Below are 20146 nucleotides of genomic sequence, written 5' to 3'. Positions count from 1 at the left end.
GCGGGCGGTGGAGGCCTCTATACCGCGGCCCCTCCAGTCTGGAAGTCCACGTCTGGTGCAGCCTTAAATCGAGGCCCCGGTGTTAGGTAGGCGAGCAGGCTACAACCCGTGCGATCACCAAGCGCGGTCCCTGGCTCCGCAGCGCTGCCCAGGGTATGAGGGGGAGGGGGGGGGAGAGCAGAGAGTCACCTGGACTTCAACAGCACCTCGGGAGTGCAGGGAGGAACAAAGATAAGCGCCCTGTGCAGGAGCTCCAGAGAGACACGTCTCTCCCGCAGCAAGGTCAGGACACGCCCCCAGATCTGTACTTTTGTTAACTCTGCAAAGTTCTTGACATATCCTGAGCCCACTGTGGCAGCTCAGACGGTATTAACCTAGTCTCAGATCTAGCCGCTTCACGCTCCTTTCACGCAACAGCCAACTCTGATTGTAAGCCAGTCATCACACCTGCCATCATCGCCCAAGGAGGATCAGGGTAGAGGTTCGTATTAGTACCCGTATTGACCAGACACACTGTGCAAGTGGTAGTTCCATCAGGTAACACACTCTGACAGATATCGCAGACAAGCTGCTTTTTAGATTTTGCATTAGCTTTACTCATTGGGGGTCATTCCGAGTTGATCGCTAGCTGCCGTTGTTCACTGCGTAACGATCAGTGTAAAAATGGGATAATCTGCGCGTGCATATGCTCAGCAAAGTGAATTGTGGTTTTGCACAGGTTCTAGCGACGTTTTCATTCGCACTGGCAGCTGCAAGAAGATTGACAGGAAGGGGGCATTTCTGGGTGGCAACTGACCGTTTTCTGGGAGTGTTTGAAAAAACACTGGCGTGCCAAGGAAAACGCAGGCGTGGCTGGGCAGGTGTGTGACGTCAGTCATCCCACCAACGGTAGAATCAACGCACACGAAGAGTAAGTTCAGGGTTTGTCTTGTTATGCACAAAATGTTTTTGCAGGCGCTCTGCTGCATAAGCGTTCGCACTTCTGCAAAGCAAAAATACACTCCCCAGTGGGCGGCGATAATGCGTTTGCACGGCTGCTAAAAACTGCTAGCGAGCGATCAACTCTGAATGACCCCCATTATGTACACAGACAGTATACAGAGAAAGACAAGTCCCACGACTCAGTAAAAATTTAACTAAAGTGTGTATAACCCAGAAGTGCAGTGCACCTGGTACACACTACAATCAATGAAATATGTGCTTTACAAAATTTCTACTAACACCTCTGCACCCTCCAGTGGCTGAGTGTTGTAGGACTGTAGCAAACTTTCTGTAATAAGCAGGAAGTTGAGTCAAAATGACGTCCAGCCATGTGCTTTCACCATATACATAATTTTTTATGTATAATAAAGCCACATTGTCTGGTTATAACCTAATCACAGAATACATACCGATTATTTATAACTCTCTGTAATATACATCCCTCATAAGCATGCATTACAGGCTTAATAGCCTGATAGCAGGGACTGTATATCACTTAGACCCATATTATTATACCCACAGCCCCCCCCTGCTATCTCCACCCTGCAGCATCGCTGTTTCCAACACTGGCAGACCGCAGCAGCAGTGAGAGTTGTCCGTAATCTGAGTAAGGGCTGAGCCGCGGCAACGTAGAAGCTGTCCACGGCAGTGTGACTAAGCTAGCGGGAGGGAGCCGGGGAGCGGCGGCGGGCGCCCAGCGGCGGCAGCGTGGCTGGGCTGGGGAGCTGGCAGCGGGAGCTATGGGCTGGGGAGCAGTAGCCGGGAGACATATGTATTAAAAACGTACAGTCCCAAACAGCGGCCGCCCCGATCCCCCAGCAATGTGTCACAGCAAAGGAGCAGCGGCAGTGGGAGCTGCCTGGCCGCTTATTACCTGAGCACAGTGGAGGCTGTGACGGGGCTTCTTCAGTAAGCTCTGTCCAGCTACTTGATGCAGCCCTAGGCTGAAATCAGCTCTGCAGATTGTGGCCTATGGTGGGGCTCCTCTCCTGAGCGCCGACAAGCCAATGCTGCAGTCTGCAGCACCCACAATCCAGGACCCAAGCTTCTGAATAAGCTGGGAAGGGATTGAGTGTAAAAATAAACATCTAGTCAAAAATAGAAGTAAAGTGTGGAGAACTCTCCACGTGTGCCTTCCCAGCGAGGCACAGAAAAAACACTGAGGTACCTTGGGAGTATGGAGGGGGCGGAGGGTTACTAATTTGAATGTGCCTATTCCTGCTTACACCCCGTCCATATCAAAGAGTACTCCAGTGACCCCTAGTGGATAAAAAATAAATGAGTTGTATTAAAACAGGTAATCCTAGTTCCGTATAATGTAATTCGTGCTAAAGTGATTGACTTGTGCCAAAGTATTCCCATATGGCTGATCATTACAGTCAATTAAACGTGAATCCAATCAGAGTTTAAACATCATTATTCTCTTAGACTGACCAAAGAGTCAGGATCTGGCTAATAAAGTCTGAACCCTGATTTCCCTGAGGAGTTTTTGGGGTAATTCTGAGTTGATCGCAGCAGCAAGTTTGATAGCAATTGGGCAAAACCATGTGCACTGCAGGGGGGCAGATATAACATGTGCAGAGAGAGATAGATTTGGGTGGGTTATATTGTTTCTGTGCAGGGTAAATACTGACTGCTTTATTTTTACACTGCAATTTAGATTTCAGTTTGAATACACCCCACCCAAATCTAATTCTCTCTGCACATGTTATATCTGTCCCCCCTGCAGTGCACATGGTTTTGCTCAACTGCTAACAAATTTGTTGCTGCGATCAACTCAGAATTAGGCCCTTTGTGCAGGAAATAGAATAATTGCATCAGAGAACACAGAGGGAGATGTATGAAAAACGTCCTAACGGACGTTATGTGCCTGGGGTCGTATCACCACATTATCGTGGTGATACGCACCCACCCGCCGCCACAATGTATTATATGTGTGGCAGCTGATGTGGGAGGGCGTTCTCACCTGTCCCGCGATATCGCTCCTTCAACATCAGCTCTGCTGGGATCGGTGCCGCAGATGTGAGCATGCGCCCTTCTCCCCTGCTTCCTGCCTGCGCCGCTGGAGGCCCCCGGCACATGCGCAATTAAGCTGTGTGTACCAGCAGAAGAATGTCCACGTTCAATAAAGTTTGTTAAAAAAAATAAATAAAAAAGACTAAGCGAGTGCACATTTTGCACACCTCGCCTGCCTGGGGGAGAAGTTCCGGCCAGGCAGCTTTAGGAGACAAACAGTGACAGCAGAGGCAATCATACATTGCCTCTGCCCTTCCTCTCCTATTCTCTACTACGGGGAAGCAGTAAGCGGCTGGGCTACGCGACTGGCAATGCACACGCCGTTCATACATTGATGTGAAGCGCAAAATGCAGGCTTTATGTGCACTGTGGTCAGCAGAAACCACAGCACACTTTCAGACATCTCCCCCAGTTATAAATCGGACGACCAGTCTGGCGTGCGGATTATTCTTTTGTGTCTCAGTTCATTATTCAGCGCAATACTACAATCCTGATAAGAGAGTGGCTAAGGTGTACTTTTGTATGGATTCTGTAATATACTGCGGAGACCTTTATAATGTGCCAGGAGACCTCTTTCAAGTGTCAGGACATGTGTTGTGTGTCAAGACGTTCTGAATAACACGTGTGTGAAGCACTCTAAAGAGTAGTAGAATAGGCTTCTGGGTGATGCCATTTCCATGGCAGTTTGCCAATGTTTAGCCTATGATGTTCTTCAGAGCATGAATGCGGTAAGGCATATCTCTAGCATAGGCTCAGTAGGGAGCTCCTGGGGAGGACCCGCCACTTCCCTTCCCTCGCAGCTCTCACTGGCTGCCTGCTTCACTTCTCTCTCACCCAGCACTGTCAAGTTGGGGGGACAGAGATGAAAGAGACAGACAGGGAGATTTACATAGATGCGAAGAGGGGAGAAGACACCTGTTAGCGCTCGGAACTGGTGCAAACCCATACATGTGACCCCCTCCCCCCCCCATTGCCCTACCAACTATACCAACTACAACACTTACTATGGACCCACCAAGACCACCCCCACCCCCAACAAGTTAAGGGGAGAGATCAGAGCGAGGAGGAGGGCAGAGATAAGATAAACGGAGGTGACAGAGGGGAGACAGATGATAGAATACAGGGGTGGCATGAGGCTGGAGAGATACAGTGAGGATAATGCTGTATGGCTGCCACATCAGCGAGTATATACTAGTATAATATATAGCATTGTTCTTGATTGAACCCTTGTGTTGGATTATAGCATTGCTATCTCAGATCAATAAGGGTTAATTAATTAGATTCCCACCAGGTCCCTATTGTGTGTGGAGTTTATATGTTATCCCCATGTTTGTAATAGTTTCCTCCAACAATCAAAAGAAAAAAAAATTCTGGTAGTTAATTGGCCTGATTGTGTGCTGAGGCAGGCACTGATCTGAATTACAAATGTTTCTCTGTAAAGTGCTGCGTAATGCGAGAGCACTATATAGAAAGCTGATCATTAATTAATGATAATATACCGTATTGACACTAAGAGAATTGTTAAATTCCACTAACTCTCTCTTCCCTGTATGTAACTGGTCGACATCTCTAGAATAATAAATTATGATGATTTTAGTTCTGTGTATTATAGTACTTTGGTGATTTAAGAAAGTGAATCATGTGATGTAGTTTAGTGGGTACGTCACAGCACCAAAGAATGTTGGATGCTGATTTTTTCATATATTTGTGTTTGTGGTCTTATATATTTATTACAGCTTCTCGGCAAACAGACACTTCTGGTCCGGCTCAAACAAGCAAGTCTCTTGGTAGCTTCTACCATCTTCCATCGTATTTAAAACTATATGATGTATTGAAAGCCACCTATGCCAACTACAAGGTAGGCAGCCACCAGGGCCTATCAGGGTGTACCTTTATCAGGCCTCTTTACAGTAAATAAACTTTGAAAATATATGATTAAACTGTTGTGGCCTTCCCGCGGTTAGCTTGGATGTTTGTATTGCCTTTTTGTTGTAACATTGGGTGAATTGCCTCCTCTCGTGCGCCCAGGTGACGCTGGACCTACAGACCAGCAATGAGAAGTTTGTGAGCTTTCTACGCTCGGCCCTGGATGTTCTATCGCAGATTTTAGAACTTGCTACACTAACGGATATCGGCAAAGTGAGTGACCATATTCTGCATCTTGTCTGATGTTCTACATGATGTTTGCCATTGCACATAAATCACGCCTCCCAAATTTCTCTGGTCATTTTATGTGATAATCCTCATACAGTATAACACATTATTAAAAGAGGACTTTTGAAACTTAACATTAAATCCATTTCTCGGAATCCTTTTGGGGGACGCAGCTCACAGTGGGGTTCTAGAGGCTGGCTCAGGAGCTAACATCTGAACCTCCTGATGTCTACAGCCGCCTCTGGAATGTCTCATCAAACTTAAGGTGGGTACACACTGATAGATATATCTGCCAATCAATTGATCTGCATCTATGGATGGATCGGGCATTGTGTTGAGCATACACACTGCCCGATCCGTCGGGGACTAACATCATGAACCAGTTTAGCTGTCAGTCACCGCCGTTTGCCGCAGTATGTGTACGTACACACACAGCGACGCGCCAGTATATCGGTAGATTTATTGTCCGTCGGCTGTGCTGCGGGGCTGACGCAATATGTCTGTGAACGATGGAGTTCACAGACATATCGCCCGTACACACTGGCCGACAGACCTGCGATATATTGGACGTTCAATAGAACGGCCAGTGTGTACCCACCTTAAGGGCGTTGTGCCTCCTACTTCTATGCCTGCTCTCTGTCCCGTTTGTTACTCATAAGCCTTGTCCGCCGCCTTGACTACTACAGCCCCATCACGCATTTTGAAAACTCTCCAACCTCACAGTGGGGCAGATGTATTAAACCTGGATAAGGCATACAGAAGTGATAAAGCGAGAAGTGCAAGGTGATAACGCACCAGCCAATCAGCTCCAATATGTAAATTGACCGTTATAAGTTGATTGGCTGCTGCTTTATCACCTTGCACTTATCACCGCATTATCACTTCTTTATGCCTTATCCAGGCTTAATACATCTGCCCCTGTGTTTGGAGAGGATTCACGCCTCAGTGAGCTTTGCAAAATGCTTAGGAGACTATTATGGGAAGGAGAATACAGACAATAGCAGTGATGAGCTCTACGAGCATTTTTACTATCCTCATCATAAGACACTAGGTAAAGTCCTATAAAAGGTATGCTTTTTTATATAATGACCTCTTTATATTTACATTGGACGAATGCAAAGGGAGGAGAGAAACGTGTGTTTTGGGTTTGGTTGAGACCAGCCCTGGTAAATACACTGTATGGCTTACAGTATTTGCTTTTCCTACATTTATGCACTAGTTAATGTACCAGTAAAGGTTTTATATGCACTGTGCATTTTAATAGTAGTCTTTAATAATGTACAGGTTGAGTATCCCATATCCAAAATGCTTGGGACCAGAAGTATCCGTATTTTGGAATAATTGCATACCATACTGAGATATCATGGTGATGGGACCCAAGTCTAAGCACAGAGGGCATTTATGTTACATATACACCTTATACACACAGCCTGGAGGGGATTTTAGTCAATATTTTTCATAACTTTTTGCATGAAACAAAGTTTGTGTACATACATATAATTCATTTGATTCATATACACCTTATACACACAGCCTGAAGGTCATTTAATACAATATGTTTAATAACTTTGTGTATTAAACAAAGTTTGTGTACATTGAGCCATCAAAAAACAAAGGTTTCACTATCTCACTCAAAAAAGTCCGTATTTCGGAATATTTGGATATGGGATACTCAACCTGTATTAATAATCTGCATCCAACTATGTCCTGTGCATGCACTCTTCTTGCATTGATGATAAAAATGCTTGTGCAGTTTTCTATAGTATTGCTCTCTGAGATCCGGTAATGTTTTCTATACAGAGCGTTGAAGAAATACTGGGTTATCTGAAGTCCTGTTTCAACCGTGAACCGGTTATGGCCACAGTCTGTGTGCAGCAGGTGAGATTAAGCAACCAAGAAATATGACGCTGACTGTTGGGTGGCCGTCCTGCTTTTGTATTACAATGGGCCTGCTTTGCTTTGTCGTGGGGCCTCCAAGCTCATGACCTCGTTACGTGACTACTGTGTCACATGACGCTATGCAGCCTTATGCATTGTTTTACTGTAGCTTCTCATATTTTTAATCGTTATTGCGTCCTGTCAAAGGACATGTCTTATCTGTGCGTTACATTAGCCTGCTGAATGACACACATCCTCATTACCTGTAATATTTATGAACTAGTGGGGCTTTATGTACTTCTGGCTGTAGCAACACCTCAATATTTTCTTCTGATATTGGTTATGTACTTATTTTCCGTTGGTTTTTTTTTTTTTTTTTTTTGTACTCCTACATTGAAGTTAATTATTATCAATGTTCCTTAGCTGTTGAAGACCCTCTTTGGAACTAACCTGGCATCGCAATTTGAGGCTTTATCATCAAACCCAAGCAAATCCCAAGGCAAAGCCCAGCGCCTGGGCTCCTCTAACTTGCGCCCCGGGTTATACCATTATTGCTTCATGGCCCCATATACGCATTTCACCCAGGCATTGGCAGATGCCAGTCTAAGGAACATGGTTCAGGCTGACCAGGAGCAGGAAACATCGGGGTAAGTTCCCACTGCTTATACATGTTTAAGTTACAAGTTAGTATCAGTGCTACATGCTGTTGGTTTGTACCTTGTCTCACACTGGTAGTTCTGTTGTACTAAGATTATCACTTACCAGTCCTGGCTTCCAAGTCAGCTTTATCATGTTCTCTCTTTACACTCTCTGTACACCGGTCACTATGGTCCTTTTGTTACATCGATTTAATACTATGTTTTGTACTGTAGGTGGTTTGATGTTCTCCAGAAGGTTTCCTCACAGCTGAAGAACAACATTACCAATGTTACTAAGCATCGAGCAGACAAGGTATGTTGTGTTGTGTACTAGATGACAAGGGGTTGATCTATAGCTAAATCCGTCTTTATGAAGAGTTGGCTCTCTGTGGCCTGCAGATGTGTCTTCATGCACATAGCCGCGATACGCCATGCGGTGCTAGACTCCTGGTGCGAGTGAGCCGAGCAGTGCAGCATCTTATTTGGTTGAAGATGTCTAGTCACAATCTGATGTGACAAAACTGCTTCACGAGTAATTGGCGCTGCTTCATAGCACTTTGTATGTCAGTGGCACACATATAGACAAGTTTTGCATATCACATTAATCCGTGCAGTCTCGTGAAGCGGTTCTGTTTCATCGCAATGCGATTAAGACGCACATTTGATGGAAAAAGACGCTCAATGTAAGCCAAGTCGCACGGGACCTGGGGCGCTGAGAAGAGCTGTTTGGCGTGATTACAGCAGTAGTGTATGAGGGCACATCTGTACCTGTTACCCCGTCCTTTAGTAAGAGTAATATATAGCCATGGTAGCTCTATAATTTAGCACTTCCAACTGTTATTTATTTTCACTAAAGAAGATTTGGGGGGAGATTCAAATGTTTGAAAAGTCAGTTAGGAGTCTGATTTTTCCTATCTAAAAGATAGGAAAAATCAGACACCCAACCGACTTTTCAAACATTTGGATTCCCCCCTTGGAGTTCTTTATCCTTGATACTGCTGAAATTACATCTGCCAATAATAATATGGCTGTACATCGCCCCAGGAGAACCATAGCTAGTGACTTACAGTAATTGATAGGTGACAAGATATTGGTACGGTGGATCAGAGTCAGACAAATTCCAGAAACCTGTAACCACTGAATGTAAACATGTAGGCAGACCCTGTCATCTTAGAAAGTGGTGAATTATCTGTGTCAAGGGGATAATACATTTCCATGCAGGTCCAAGAGCTGTGCCAGTACAGACCCTTTATGTGTTACTGGAGTATGGAGTGCAGAATATCCCAATATAACCAGCAGTTTCATAACATAATTTCACTTTAAACATGTGGCTGTGCGGTTATGAGACCTGTTAAACATGTGGCTGTCTGGTTATGAGACCAGTCAGTGGTGAATATACCAGAGAGCGCAGCTAGAGACTTTCTTTGTTTTATTATAGAATACTATTCACAATCATATCCGCCTGTTTGAGCCTTTGGTGATTAAAGCCTTGAAGCAGTACACCACCACCACTTCTGTGCAGCTGCAGAGGCAGGTCCTGGATCTTCTTGCTCAGCTTGTCCAGCTTCGGGTCAACTACTGCCTACTGGACTCTGACCAGGTAATATCCCTGTGATAATTAGCACATATGAATCCAAATGTTACTGCTTAGTAGACGGAACCTATATTCTCTGGCATCCAATCTTGGGGACACTGGTATAAAAACGCATATCAATGCGATATCTGTTTCTAGCAATTGTAGGCATGTGTGATGTGTAAATGCGGATACACACAGTAATGGAATGTAGCATTCTGGTAAACACCCAACAGAAAGTACCAGTCAAAAGTTTGGACACACCTTCTCATTCAATGGTTTTTATTTATTTTAATCTTTTTCTACATTGTAGATTAATACTGAAGACATCAATACTATGAAAGAACACATATGGACTTATGTTGTAAACAAACAAAGTGTTAAACAAATCAAAATATGTTTTATATTTTAGATTCCTCTAAGTAGCCCCCTTTTGCTTTGATGACAGCTTTGCACACTCTTTGCATTCTCTCAATCAGCTTCATGAGGTAGTCTCCTGGAATGGTTTTCCAACAATCTTGAAGGAGTTCCCAGAGGTGCTGAGCACTTGTTCGCTGCTTTTCCTTCACTTCAACTCATCCCAAACCATCTCATTTGGGTTTAGGTCGGGTGATTGTGGAGGCAAGGTCATCTGACGCAGCACTCCATCACTTTCCTTCTTGGTAAAGTAGCCCTTACATAGCCTGGTGGTGTGTTTGGAGTCAGTCTTGTTGAAAAACAAAATGATGGTCCCAGTAAGCGCAAACCAGATGGGATGGCATGGCACTGTAGAATGCTGTGGTAGGCATGCTGGTTAAGTGTGTCTTGAATTTTGAATAAATCACCAACAGTGTCACCAGCAAAGCACCCCCACACCATCACACCTACTTCTTCATGCTTCACAGTGGGAACCACACATGGAGAAACCATCTGCTCACCACCTCTGCGTCTCACAAAGACACGGCGGTTTGATCAAAAATCTAAAATTTGGACTCATCAGACCAAAGTACAGATTTCCACTGGTCTAATGTCCATTCCTTGTGTTTCTTGGCCCAAACAATTCTCTCCTTCTTGTTGTTCATCCTCAGTAGTGGCTTCTTCGCAGCAATTTGACCATGAAGGCCTGATTCATGCAGTCTCCTCTGAACAGTTGATGTTGAGATTTGTCTGCTACTTGAACTCTGTGAAGAATTTGTGGGCTCTAGTCTGAGGTGCTGTTAAGTAGCGGTTTCTGAGGCTGGTAATTCTAATGAACTTATCCTCTGCAGCAGAGGTTACTCTTGGGGGTAAATTTACTAAGATGGGAGTTCTATTTAAGATGGGATGTTGCCCATAGCAACCAATCAGATTCTATTTCTCATTTTCTAGCACCTTCTAGAAGAGAATACCTGGAATCTGATTGATAACTATGGGCAACATCCCATCTTAAATAGAACTCCCATCTTAGTAAATTTACCCCCTGGTCTTCCTTTCCTGGGGCGGTCCTCATGAGAGCCAGTTTCATCATAGCGTTTGGTTTTTGTAACTGCACTTTAGGATACATTCAAAGTTCTTGACATTTTCCGTATCGACTGACCTTCATATCTTAAAGTAATGATGGACTGTCGTTTCTGTTTGCTGAGTTGAGTGGTTCGTGCCATAATATGGATTACAACAGTAGTCAAATAGGGGTGTCCACTGTGTACTAACCCTACCTCTGCAGAACACAACTGATGGTCTCAAACACATTAAGAAGGCAAGTAATTTCACAGATTGACTCTTGACAAGGCACACCTGTTAATTCAAAACCATTAAAGGAGACTACCTCATGAAGCTGATTGAGAGAATGCCAAGAGTGTGCAAAGCTGTCATCAAAACAAAAGGGGGCTACTTTGAGGAATCTAAAATATAAAACCTATTTTGATTTGTTTAACACTATTTCGTTTCTAACATAATTCCATATGTGTTCTTTCATAGTTTTGATGTCTCCAGTATTAATCTACAATATAGAAAGTAATTAATATATAAAAAAAAAACATTGATAAGGTGTGTCCAAACTTGAGTGGTACTGTGTGTGTGTGTGTGTGTGTGTGTGTGTGTGTATATGTATGTGTATATATATATATATATATATATATATATATATATATATATATATATATATATATATATATATAATGTCGATATAGAAGGATCTACATATACTATCTATACATATACTAACTATCTATCTATCTATCTATCTATCTATCTATCTATCTATCTATCTATATGAGCTGCAGAGGATAGATGGAAAGATGGGTAGAGATTAGGAACAGGTTGCTGTTCAGTAGTAATTATATTAGCAATATATGGTCCCTGATACCCCTAAACACCATGTAATCTATAGAATATTAGTATGCAGCAAGTTCTCGTGTAATTGATGAATCATGTGAAGGAGGACAGGATTTTTAGGTCTTTATTTTCCCCACTTATTACCCGTAGGTGTTCATTGGGTTTGTACTGAAGCAGTTTGAATACATTGAAGTCGGTCAGTTCAGGTGAGCCCCCATCTGTGTGTCGCTGTTATTAGAGGTACCTGTAATGCAGACCATTTCCCATTACAGTACTTACTATGTTTATTTCATTATCCTGGCAGAGAGTCTGAAGCTATCATTCCCAGTGTGTTCTTCTTCCTGGTACTGCTGTCCTATGAGCGCTACCATTCCAAGCAGATCATTGGCATTCCCAAAATCATCCAGCTGTGTGACGGCATCATGGCCAGCGGGAGGAAAGCAGTCACTCACGGTACATAGACAGGTCACAGTCTGTAACAGTGTGCTGTAACCCGTAACAACCAGTCGCACATTACAGGACTTTGTGCTGCTTAGACCTTGCAGAGCAACTGGTACCATATTATTCTGCCAACCCTTTCAGTGTTTGTTATAGAAGATGATCAATCAATCAATCAATCAGTGAAAACATTTCCTTGAGGTATTTCTTTATTCAGATGATGATGATTTGGTGATTTTGGTCTTTGTATTGTAGCGATTCCAGCACTGCAGCCCATAGTCCATGACTTGTTTGTGTTGAGGGGAGCAAATAAAGCCGATGCGGGTAAAGAGCTGGAGACTCAGAAAGAGGTTGTGGTGTCCATGCTTCTCCGGCTGATCCAGTACCATCAGGTGAGCGGGGTCATCCCCTACGCTTTCATCCGTTATTGCTGAGTACTTCACTAATCTAGGTATACACAATGCAAAGAGAGACTCATACAATATACATCTGAGCATAAGAATTGGCAGATCACAATCGTCTGTCTCAGACAAATCATCGGTGGGGCCGCTTGGCTAGGCTCGCCCTTGGTGGGGCCGCCTGGCTGGGCTCGCCCTTGGTGGGGCCGCCTGGCTGGGCTCGCCCTTGGTGGGGCCGCCTGGCTGGGCTCGCCCTTGGTGGGGCCGCCTGGCTGGGCTCGCCCTTGGTGGGGCCGCCTGGCTGGGCTCGCCCTTGGTGGGGCCGCCTGGCTGGGCTCGCCCTTGGTGGGGCCGCCTGGCTGGGCTCGCCCTTGGTGGGGCCGCCTGGCTGGGCTCGCCCTTGGTGGGGCCGCCTGGCTGGGCTCGCCCTTGGTGGGGCCGCCTGGCTGGGCTCGCCCTTGGGTGTCTAGTGTAAGTTCTTTGTTTTGTAGGTTCTGGAGATGTTTATATTAGTCCTGCAGCAGTGTCACAAGGAGAATGAAGACAAGTGGAAAAGGTTGTCTCGACAGATAGCTGATGTCATTCTACCAATGCTGTCAAAGCAACAGGTAAATATCTACCTACCCTGAACTTCAATTGTAGATGTGCAACTAATCTAACAGTATTGCGCATTTTTCCTGAACAGAGTAATGAGATGGATGGTGATGTGTCATTTGTTTTCTACGTAGATGCACATAGACTGTCATGAAGCTCTGGGTGTGTTAAATACTTTATTTGAAACCTTGGCTCCATCATCCCTGCGCCCAGTAGACATGTTACTGAGAAGTATGTTTGTAATTCCATACACTATGGTGAGTAGAGAACATGACGTGTAATTGCAGGCTTAATAGCTGGATATAGAGGTCTAATTATTATTTATTTAGTACAGAGAATATTTGCCCATTCACATCAGTCCCTGCCCCAGTGGAGCTTACAATCTATATTCCCTATCACATGTACACACAGACACATTCACGCTAGGGTTAATTTTTTGTTGGGAGCCAGTTGACCTACCAGTATATTTTTGGATTGTGGGAGGAAACCGGAGTACCCGGAGGAAACCCACGCAAGTACATGGAGAAAATACAAACTCCACACAGTTAGGGCCATGGTGGGAATCGAACCCCTGACCTCAGTGCTTTAAGGCAGTAATGCTAACCATTTCCGAAGCAATATGGAATTATGGAATTGGGCAGTACGGATGGTACTGCCCAATTCCATAATTCCATATTGCTTCGGGGATAATGCAAGATCTTCCCTTTTGGTGCATGTGAAAGATCAGAGCTGCAAGACAGGGCCGTCTTAACAGCAGTGTGGGCCCCTGGGCACAACAATGCACTGGGGCTCCTACCTATCCTCCAGCAGTGGGGGTGGTATCAGCGGCAGCTTTGATGTCCCGTGGGCGGTATGAGGTGTTCTATCTTCTGCTCAGCATGTAGGACCTGGAGCAGTAATTTCTGCTAATTAATCCTTTTCTGAACAGATGAGGCGGAGGGAACACTAAACTGTAGAAGGGGCATTGGGCTGAATGAAGGGGCCCTGGTACATGACTTCCAGGGTGGTAGGGGGTTTTTAATATGCAGGGGAGGGGTAGATAGTGGAGTGGGCTTAATATTCACCATTTTTTGGTGAGAGTGCAGCTTGCTTGACTGCAGATATCTCCAGTTCCTGGAAATAAAGTTCTTAGCTTTGGATGGGATAAAAACACTAGAGAGTGCTACCTTTCAGGAGGTTCTGGGGACTTGGGGATCAGAGTTCAGGAGCCAGAGCAATCCACCAACAAATATATAAAACTGTATACCAGGTGTGTGGAGCTGGAGCAGGGACCAGCTGCTGGAAGGCTGCTATCTCTGGTTCTGGGAATAGTAGAGACAAGCTGCCAGTGTTCACCAAAAGGGGAGAGTCCCAGCTTTAGGTTTATACCTTCAGAAAAACTATAAGTCAAACAGAACCCGAGTTATCTGGCTGCGAAGAGCAATTAACAGGCTTGGATGGGGACCACTGCTTTGAAGTTGGATATCTCTGGTTTCCCTAGCCCGATTTTAAAAAATCTGGTACCCCTGGAAAGAGGGGACCCTCAGCTGTCAGCCTAGGGCCCTTATACTCCTGGGGCCCTTGGGCAAGTGCCCATTGAGCCCATACGAAAAGACGGCCCTGCTGCAAGAGTCTCTGTGTTGGAGACGGCATGCTCACAAATAACACTCAGATAAAATAACAGTAAATGGCATTGTGCTGGATTTACATACTAAGTTTAATGCTATGATTTGGATATTTCAAGATTGTAAATATGTGGAATGGACTAGAAGGACTAGTGACTATCAGAGAGACAGGATAACTTACACTGTGCTGTGGAATATTGGGGCAGATGTATTAACCTGTAGAAGGCATAAAGAAGTGATAAACAAGTGATAAGTGCAAGGGGTAAACACACCAGCCAATCTGCTCCAATATGTAAATTGTCAGTTATGAGCTGATTGGCTTGTGCGTTATCACTGTGCACTTATCGCTGCTTTATCACTTCTTTATGCCTTCTCCAGACTTAATACATCTGCCCCAGTTTTACAAAATAATTCAAGAATAATACATACAGAGGTGTGCCCATACACTATTGCTGCAGTCGCACCAAACATGCCTTCTCAGCACGCCAGGTCACAAGCGGCTTGGCTTGCGCTAGGCGTCTCTTTCGCTGGAATGTGCATCTTAATCACAATGAGATGCAATAAAACAGCTTCACAAAATTCTACTGATTAATTTGATTTGAGACACTTGTGTGTGCGACTGAGTCTGTAAACCAAGTGCTACGATGCAGCGGCAGTACACAGATATTCAAGTGTCACATATGTAATTAATCAGTGCAGTCTCATGAAGCGGGTTTGTCGCATCCAGTTGCAACTTAGACACACATTCAAGCTAAGATGATGCAAAAAAGCCACCGCTCGATGCAGTTCACTTGCAGCAGGTATGTTGCACCACATAGCGTATTGAGGCTAGGTGCATGAGGATACACCTGTATCTGCTTGGGATAAAGCCTAATTGTGACCTACCCTCCGCACTTTCAGCAGATCTGCTCCTATAAACATTTGCACCTACTTTTATAACAATTCTAATATATTGGCCATCTGTAGATGTTATAGCGTATTTCTTACTACAAATTCTAGAATATTAAACTACAGATGTATCAAACCTTACATTCTATAAAATGATATCCAAAACCTGATTGGTTGCTATGGGCAACTTCTCCACTTGTCTTTAGAAGGTTTTCTACACCTCCCCTAAAGTCACCAAGTTCTCCCCTGACCATATACGGGCCTCCAAGGTGATTTGTAATATCTATAATAAGTTTCTTTGTGGAGTGCTTTTTTTCTTATAATGCTCACATTTTCATATTGAATACTAAAATAATCATTTCGGAACTCTGTATATACAGATATTAGTTACTGGATTTTATCCATTAGCATGTTATAAATGGATCATTGGAAATTTACTAGAACATTGGAATCCAGGTGAATGTTATCTGTATAATGAGGCAGGTGAAGGGAGTGGTATATGGTCAATATTGCATATATATTAATGATGTGTGCATTTGCTTCTTGCAGGCCTCAGTCGGCACTGTCCAGCTCTGGATTTCGGGAATCCTGGCCATTCTCCGCGTCCTTATCTCACAGTCTACGGAGGATATTGTTCTGTCCCGAATCCAGGAGCTGTCCTTCTCTCCCTTTCTCATCTCATGTCAGAATATTGTTCGGTTAAGAGAACAGGACAATTTCCATCCAACTTTAGAAAATTGTGTGGAGCAGAACCAGATCAAGGTCCTCCCAGAGGAAACCGTCTCTCGGTAATTATTCACCCCCGCACTTTTGTATGACTCTTAACGTATTGCACCTTCCATTGGCCTGTTTCATACACATGTTTATTAACATGTTAAAATTGAAGATGGCCCTCTGAACTTCTGTGGTCTTCTATCTGTCGAAACAGTGAGCCTATCGCTCGCAAATCTGCTTGCACCATTGCATGTAAACACTGCTTTCATCGTGCTCTTTGCTTTATTGTTGTCAGATAAAATTATTCAGAGGGAGCCATTTTTTTTTTTAAGTCAGCAAACTTTTTCTTGAGGCAACCATTTTGTACGCTAAACCTTCAAAGATTATTTTCCTTAATACTGGTTCATCCCACAAAATGGCTGCTGCTGCTGCTGCTGCTGTGTGAAGGCATACTTACTCTGTAGTCCAGTGATTTTCAACCTTTTTTTACTCACGGCACACCGAACAATATTTTAAAATTGCCAAGGCACACCATCAGTTCCCCACAGAAAAACAAAACAAAACATACATTGGCCCTCACAGTAAAATAAGAATCCACACATACATTGGCCTACACAGGAAAAACAATTACTTTGCTCCCCACATAAATCATGTTGCTCACACATAAATCAATCTCATTTCCTCCCACATAAATCCTATTGCTCCCCACATGAATTATTCACATTGTTCTCCCCCCATAAATCCTATTGCTCCCCACAGGAGAAATAACATAACAAATATTAGCCCCACTGCTTAGCTGTCCTACTCCCTGTCCCTCAGTGGCGGAGGTTGTTCATAGTGGAGTGCTGCGAATACTGAGCAGCGGGCGGTTGGGCAGGTGTGGATGTGGGTGGGCAAGGAAAGCTGTGGATGCAGGCAGGAACTGGAAGATGTGTATGCAAGCAGGTGGGCTGGCTGGTGAGACGCGGCGGACGTGACCTTTATATCACACTGCCGCGTCATCAAGGTATAGGTCACAGCCGGAGCATGACTGATCCTCTAAGAAGAGCCCGAGCCAACAGTTCACTCTGAAGGTGCAGGAAGCTGCTCTGACTCCACGGCACACCTTGCAACTGGTCGCGGTAAACTAGTGTGCCACGGCACACTGGTTGAAAAAGCCTGATGTAGTCTTTAGCAGCAGTTGCAGTGTAATAATCAGTATAATACTGTTAGCAAATAAATTCTGTGCCATGACTGATCTGTGCTTGTTGTTATAGTTATTGGTTTTGTCATGGTTAAGGTTCCTGTTACAGTTGGTGGGTATCCTGCTGGAGGATATTGTACACAAGGAGCTGAAGGTGGACCTGAGTGAGCAGCAGCATACGTTTTACTGTCAGCAGCTGGGGACCCTGCTCATGTGTCTGGTCCATATCTTCAAATCAGGTAACAATGTACATTCCTACAGGATACTGCCTTCTGTTCTCCTGTTGCCCTTTTATGTCCCTTTATATGGATATTCCACTCCTTTTCCTCATAAATATATCAATCTGACTGTGTTGTGGTGTGTGGCTCTGTATATAGGGCCTAATTCAGACCTGATCGCACCTCTGTGAATTTGCAGAGGTTTGCGATCAGATAGTCGCCGCCCAGCCAGAGGAAAAATCCACTCCGTGCAAGTCTGTGTACGCCATGGGAAAAGCTTTGCAAATGCTGGTCAGCTGCAAATCCGTTTGCAACTCACCATCGAATGATTTTTCCAGTCTGTGCATAGCCCAGGACTTACTCCTACAGCACGAAAGAAACAGACTGATCGTGGCAGAGCTGACGTCACACACCCTCCCGGAAAACACTTGGGAACGCCTGCGTTTTTCCTGACACTCCTAGAAAACAGGCCGTTACCACCCCCAATCTCGCGCTTCTTGTCAATCAACCGGCGTACACCTAGTGATCAAAAAAGACGCAGGATTTTTTTCGCAGTTTGGCCTGCGCATTACTATCTGTATGCATGCGCAGTTGTTTGATAATTGCCCGCTGTGCGATTTCGCACAACAGCTATCAAGTCTGAATTAGGCCCATAGTCGGGGCCACAAAACCAAGATGCTGTAATAAAGCATTCGCAGACATTCAGCTCATGTACAATTAAATATAATCTTGTTAAAATCAGTATACAGTGTCCGTGAGGATCCTTCGGTCCTTTGTTAGGTTTTGTTACGAATTCCCAACATTTAATCGCAATAGTTACTTTCTTCTTCGGGTTCCATAGGGCTCCACAGGGATAACATGAGTGAGGCTCTTGTACATATTCCTTGTACTGTATAGCCGCCTCTTGCTCTCGGACAGGCTCATTTCTCTATCCTGTTTTCTCCAATTAAATATTTAAGGTTTTTGCGCTGATGGCATAGGCAACCTTTGCATCATCGGCGGTTTTTAGACTACAAGTCTCAGCATACCTGTGCCCATTAGATGCTGGTTAGCATACTGGATCTCGTAGTTCCTGAACAGGTTATTAAATGTCTGTACGCAAAGGACGCTTCACCATAAAGCAGTACAGTGTATTAATAAATGATGACCAACATCTACACAAAGCACCCCTTATTAGATGTAAATAATGCTATGTATTTAACAATGTGGTGCCTAGAGCAACAATGTGATTCTATCCCATAGCAATCAATGAGGTGTCTGTGTTCAGCGGCCCTGTATAAAAGTGCTGAATGTGGCTCATTCTGGATTGGCATGGGCCAGGGCACGTAGGTTTTACTTTCACTATACTCTGTCCTGATACTGCCATTGTGTCGCATGCAGGAACATTCCGAAGGATCACAAGCGCAGCTTCAAGATTGTTCAAGGGGGATGGTGATAATGGGAACTTCTACACGTTGGAGAGGCTGAGCACCCTGGTGCAGTCCTTGTTTCCTACCCACCCTCCTCTAGTGCTGCTCTGGTGCCAGTTCCTGCTGCTCATTGACTACACGAACTACAACTGGTGGTCGGAAGTGCACCAAACCCTCAAGTAAGGCCAGACGGAATCCTGTAACGAAGAGGGACATTTACTAAGCAGTGATAAGAGCGGTGAAGTGAGCCAGTGGAGAAGTTGCCCCATCAACTAATCAGCAGCTCTGTATAATTTTATAGTATGCAAATTATAGATGTTACTTCAATGCTGATTGGTTGTCATGGGCAACTTCTCCACTGGCTCACTTCTCCGCTCTTATCACTACTTAGTAAATGTCCCCCTAAATGTGCTGGTAATTGCCGAGAGGAATCCCTAACTCTGCACTAAAGTTCCTGAAGTGTGTGGTTTTATGCGTAAGGGGGTAGGATATGCTTTCTACAAGTCAGGGATTGTATGGTGATATAATACATGTCAGTACTTTTGGGCTCAGCCTAGTAGTGACATATTGGTGGCAGTACAGAGGCCATACGTTGACACGTGCTCATTCCCTGGCTGCGTAGTGTTCTCCTCTTGCTGCACATCATTACATACTTTTGCTTTAATGAATATGCCTGAAGTTATTTGCACTGTTTGTGTGTTTTGTGTAGGTCAGTATATGATCAGTGCATTTTTCTCCTTAGATAAATAGAAAAACAAAATCTGTTTACTTGTGCATTGCAATAAAGGCTTATTTTCTGCCCCTTATTGTCCGGACCACAAATGAATGGTCTTGTGTTTCCCTTGGTTCTTTTGAGTAAAGTACATATCAAAAGCAATTGATTTGTAATTATTAATTCTCCTAGAGTGCATTGAAAGCAGTCTGGCTACTATAGCCTTGATGCCATCCCCGTCCACACACACCCCTCATGCCTCCAGTCCCATTAACCAGCCGGGAATGTCTAGATCAGCGGTGGCACCCGAACCCGCCTTTACCGCAGGGCTGCAGGGAAAGGAGTTGGGCGTACGATGTCTGCATTTCATCACGGCCAACTCCCTGCCCTGCCCTGTCTGACCTCTTGCGATTGGAGTGAAATAGCCCATACAGGTGAGTGTGGCTAGCTACCAGT

General features: G+C 44.5%; 1 protein-coding gene across 4 annotated transcripts in view; it reads left to right on the top strand.

Moving 5' to 3' along the window:
- Positions 1-20146, top strand: part of HTT (huntingtin) — a 517727-nt gene that overhangs the window by 163538 nt on the left and 334043 nt on the right. For all 4 annotated transcript variants that reach the window (XM_063924321.1, XM_063924312.1, XM_063924303.1 and 1 more), the window contains 14 exons: positions 4734-4855; positions 5026-5136; positions 6952-7029; positions 7453-7676; positions 7902-7980; positions 9106-9267; positions 11683-11738; positions 11837-11985; positions 12226-12362; positions 12860-12976; positions 13097-13219; positions 16004-16242; positions 17448-17590; positions 18950-19157. In XM_063924321.1, coding sequence (XP_063780391.1) covers positions 4734-4855; positions 5026-5136; positions 6952-7029; positions 7453-7676; positions 7902-7980; positions 9106-9267; positions 11683-11738; positions 11837-11985; positions 12226-12362; positions 12860-12976; positions 13097-13219; positions 16004-16242; positions 17448-17590; positions 18950-19157 — 1948 coding nt within the window. The remainder of the gene's footprint in view (positions 1-4733; positions 4856-5025; positions 5137-6951; positions 7030-7452; positions 7677-7901; positions 7981-9105; positions 9268-11682; positions 11739-11836; positions 11986-12225; positions 12363-12859; positions 12977-13096; positions 13220-16003; positions 16243-17447; positions 17591-18949; positions 19158-20146) is intronic.

Source organism: Pseudophryne corroboree, chromosome 1 (genome assembly GCF_028390025.1).
Source record: "Pseudophryne corroboree isolate aPseCor3 chromosome 1, aPseCor3.hap2, whole genome shotgun sequence".
Taxonomy (NCBI): Eukaryota; Metazoa; Chordata; class Amphibia; order Anura; family Myobatrachidae; genus Pseudophryne; species Pseudophryne corroboree.
Note: the sequence above shows the minus strand (reverse complement) of the source record. Positions and strands in the feature narration are given on the sequence as shown.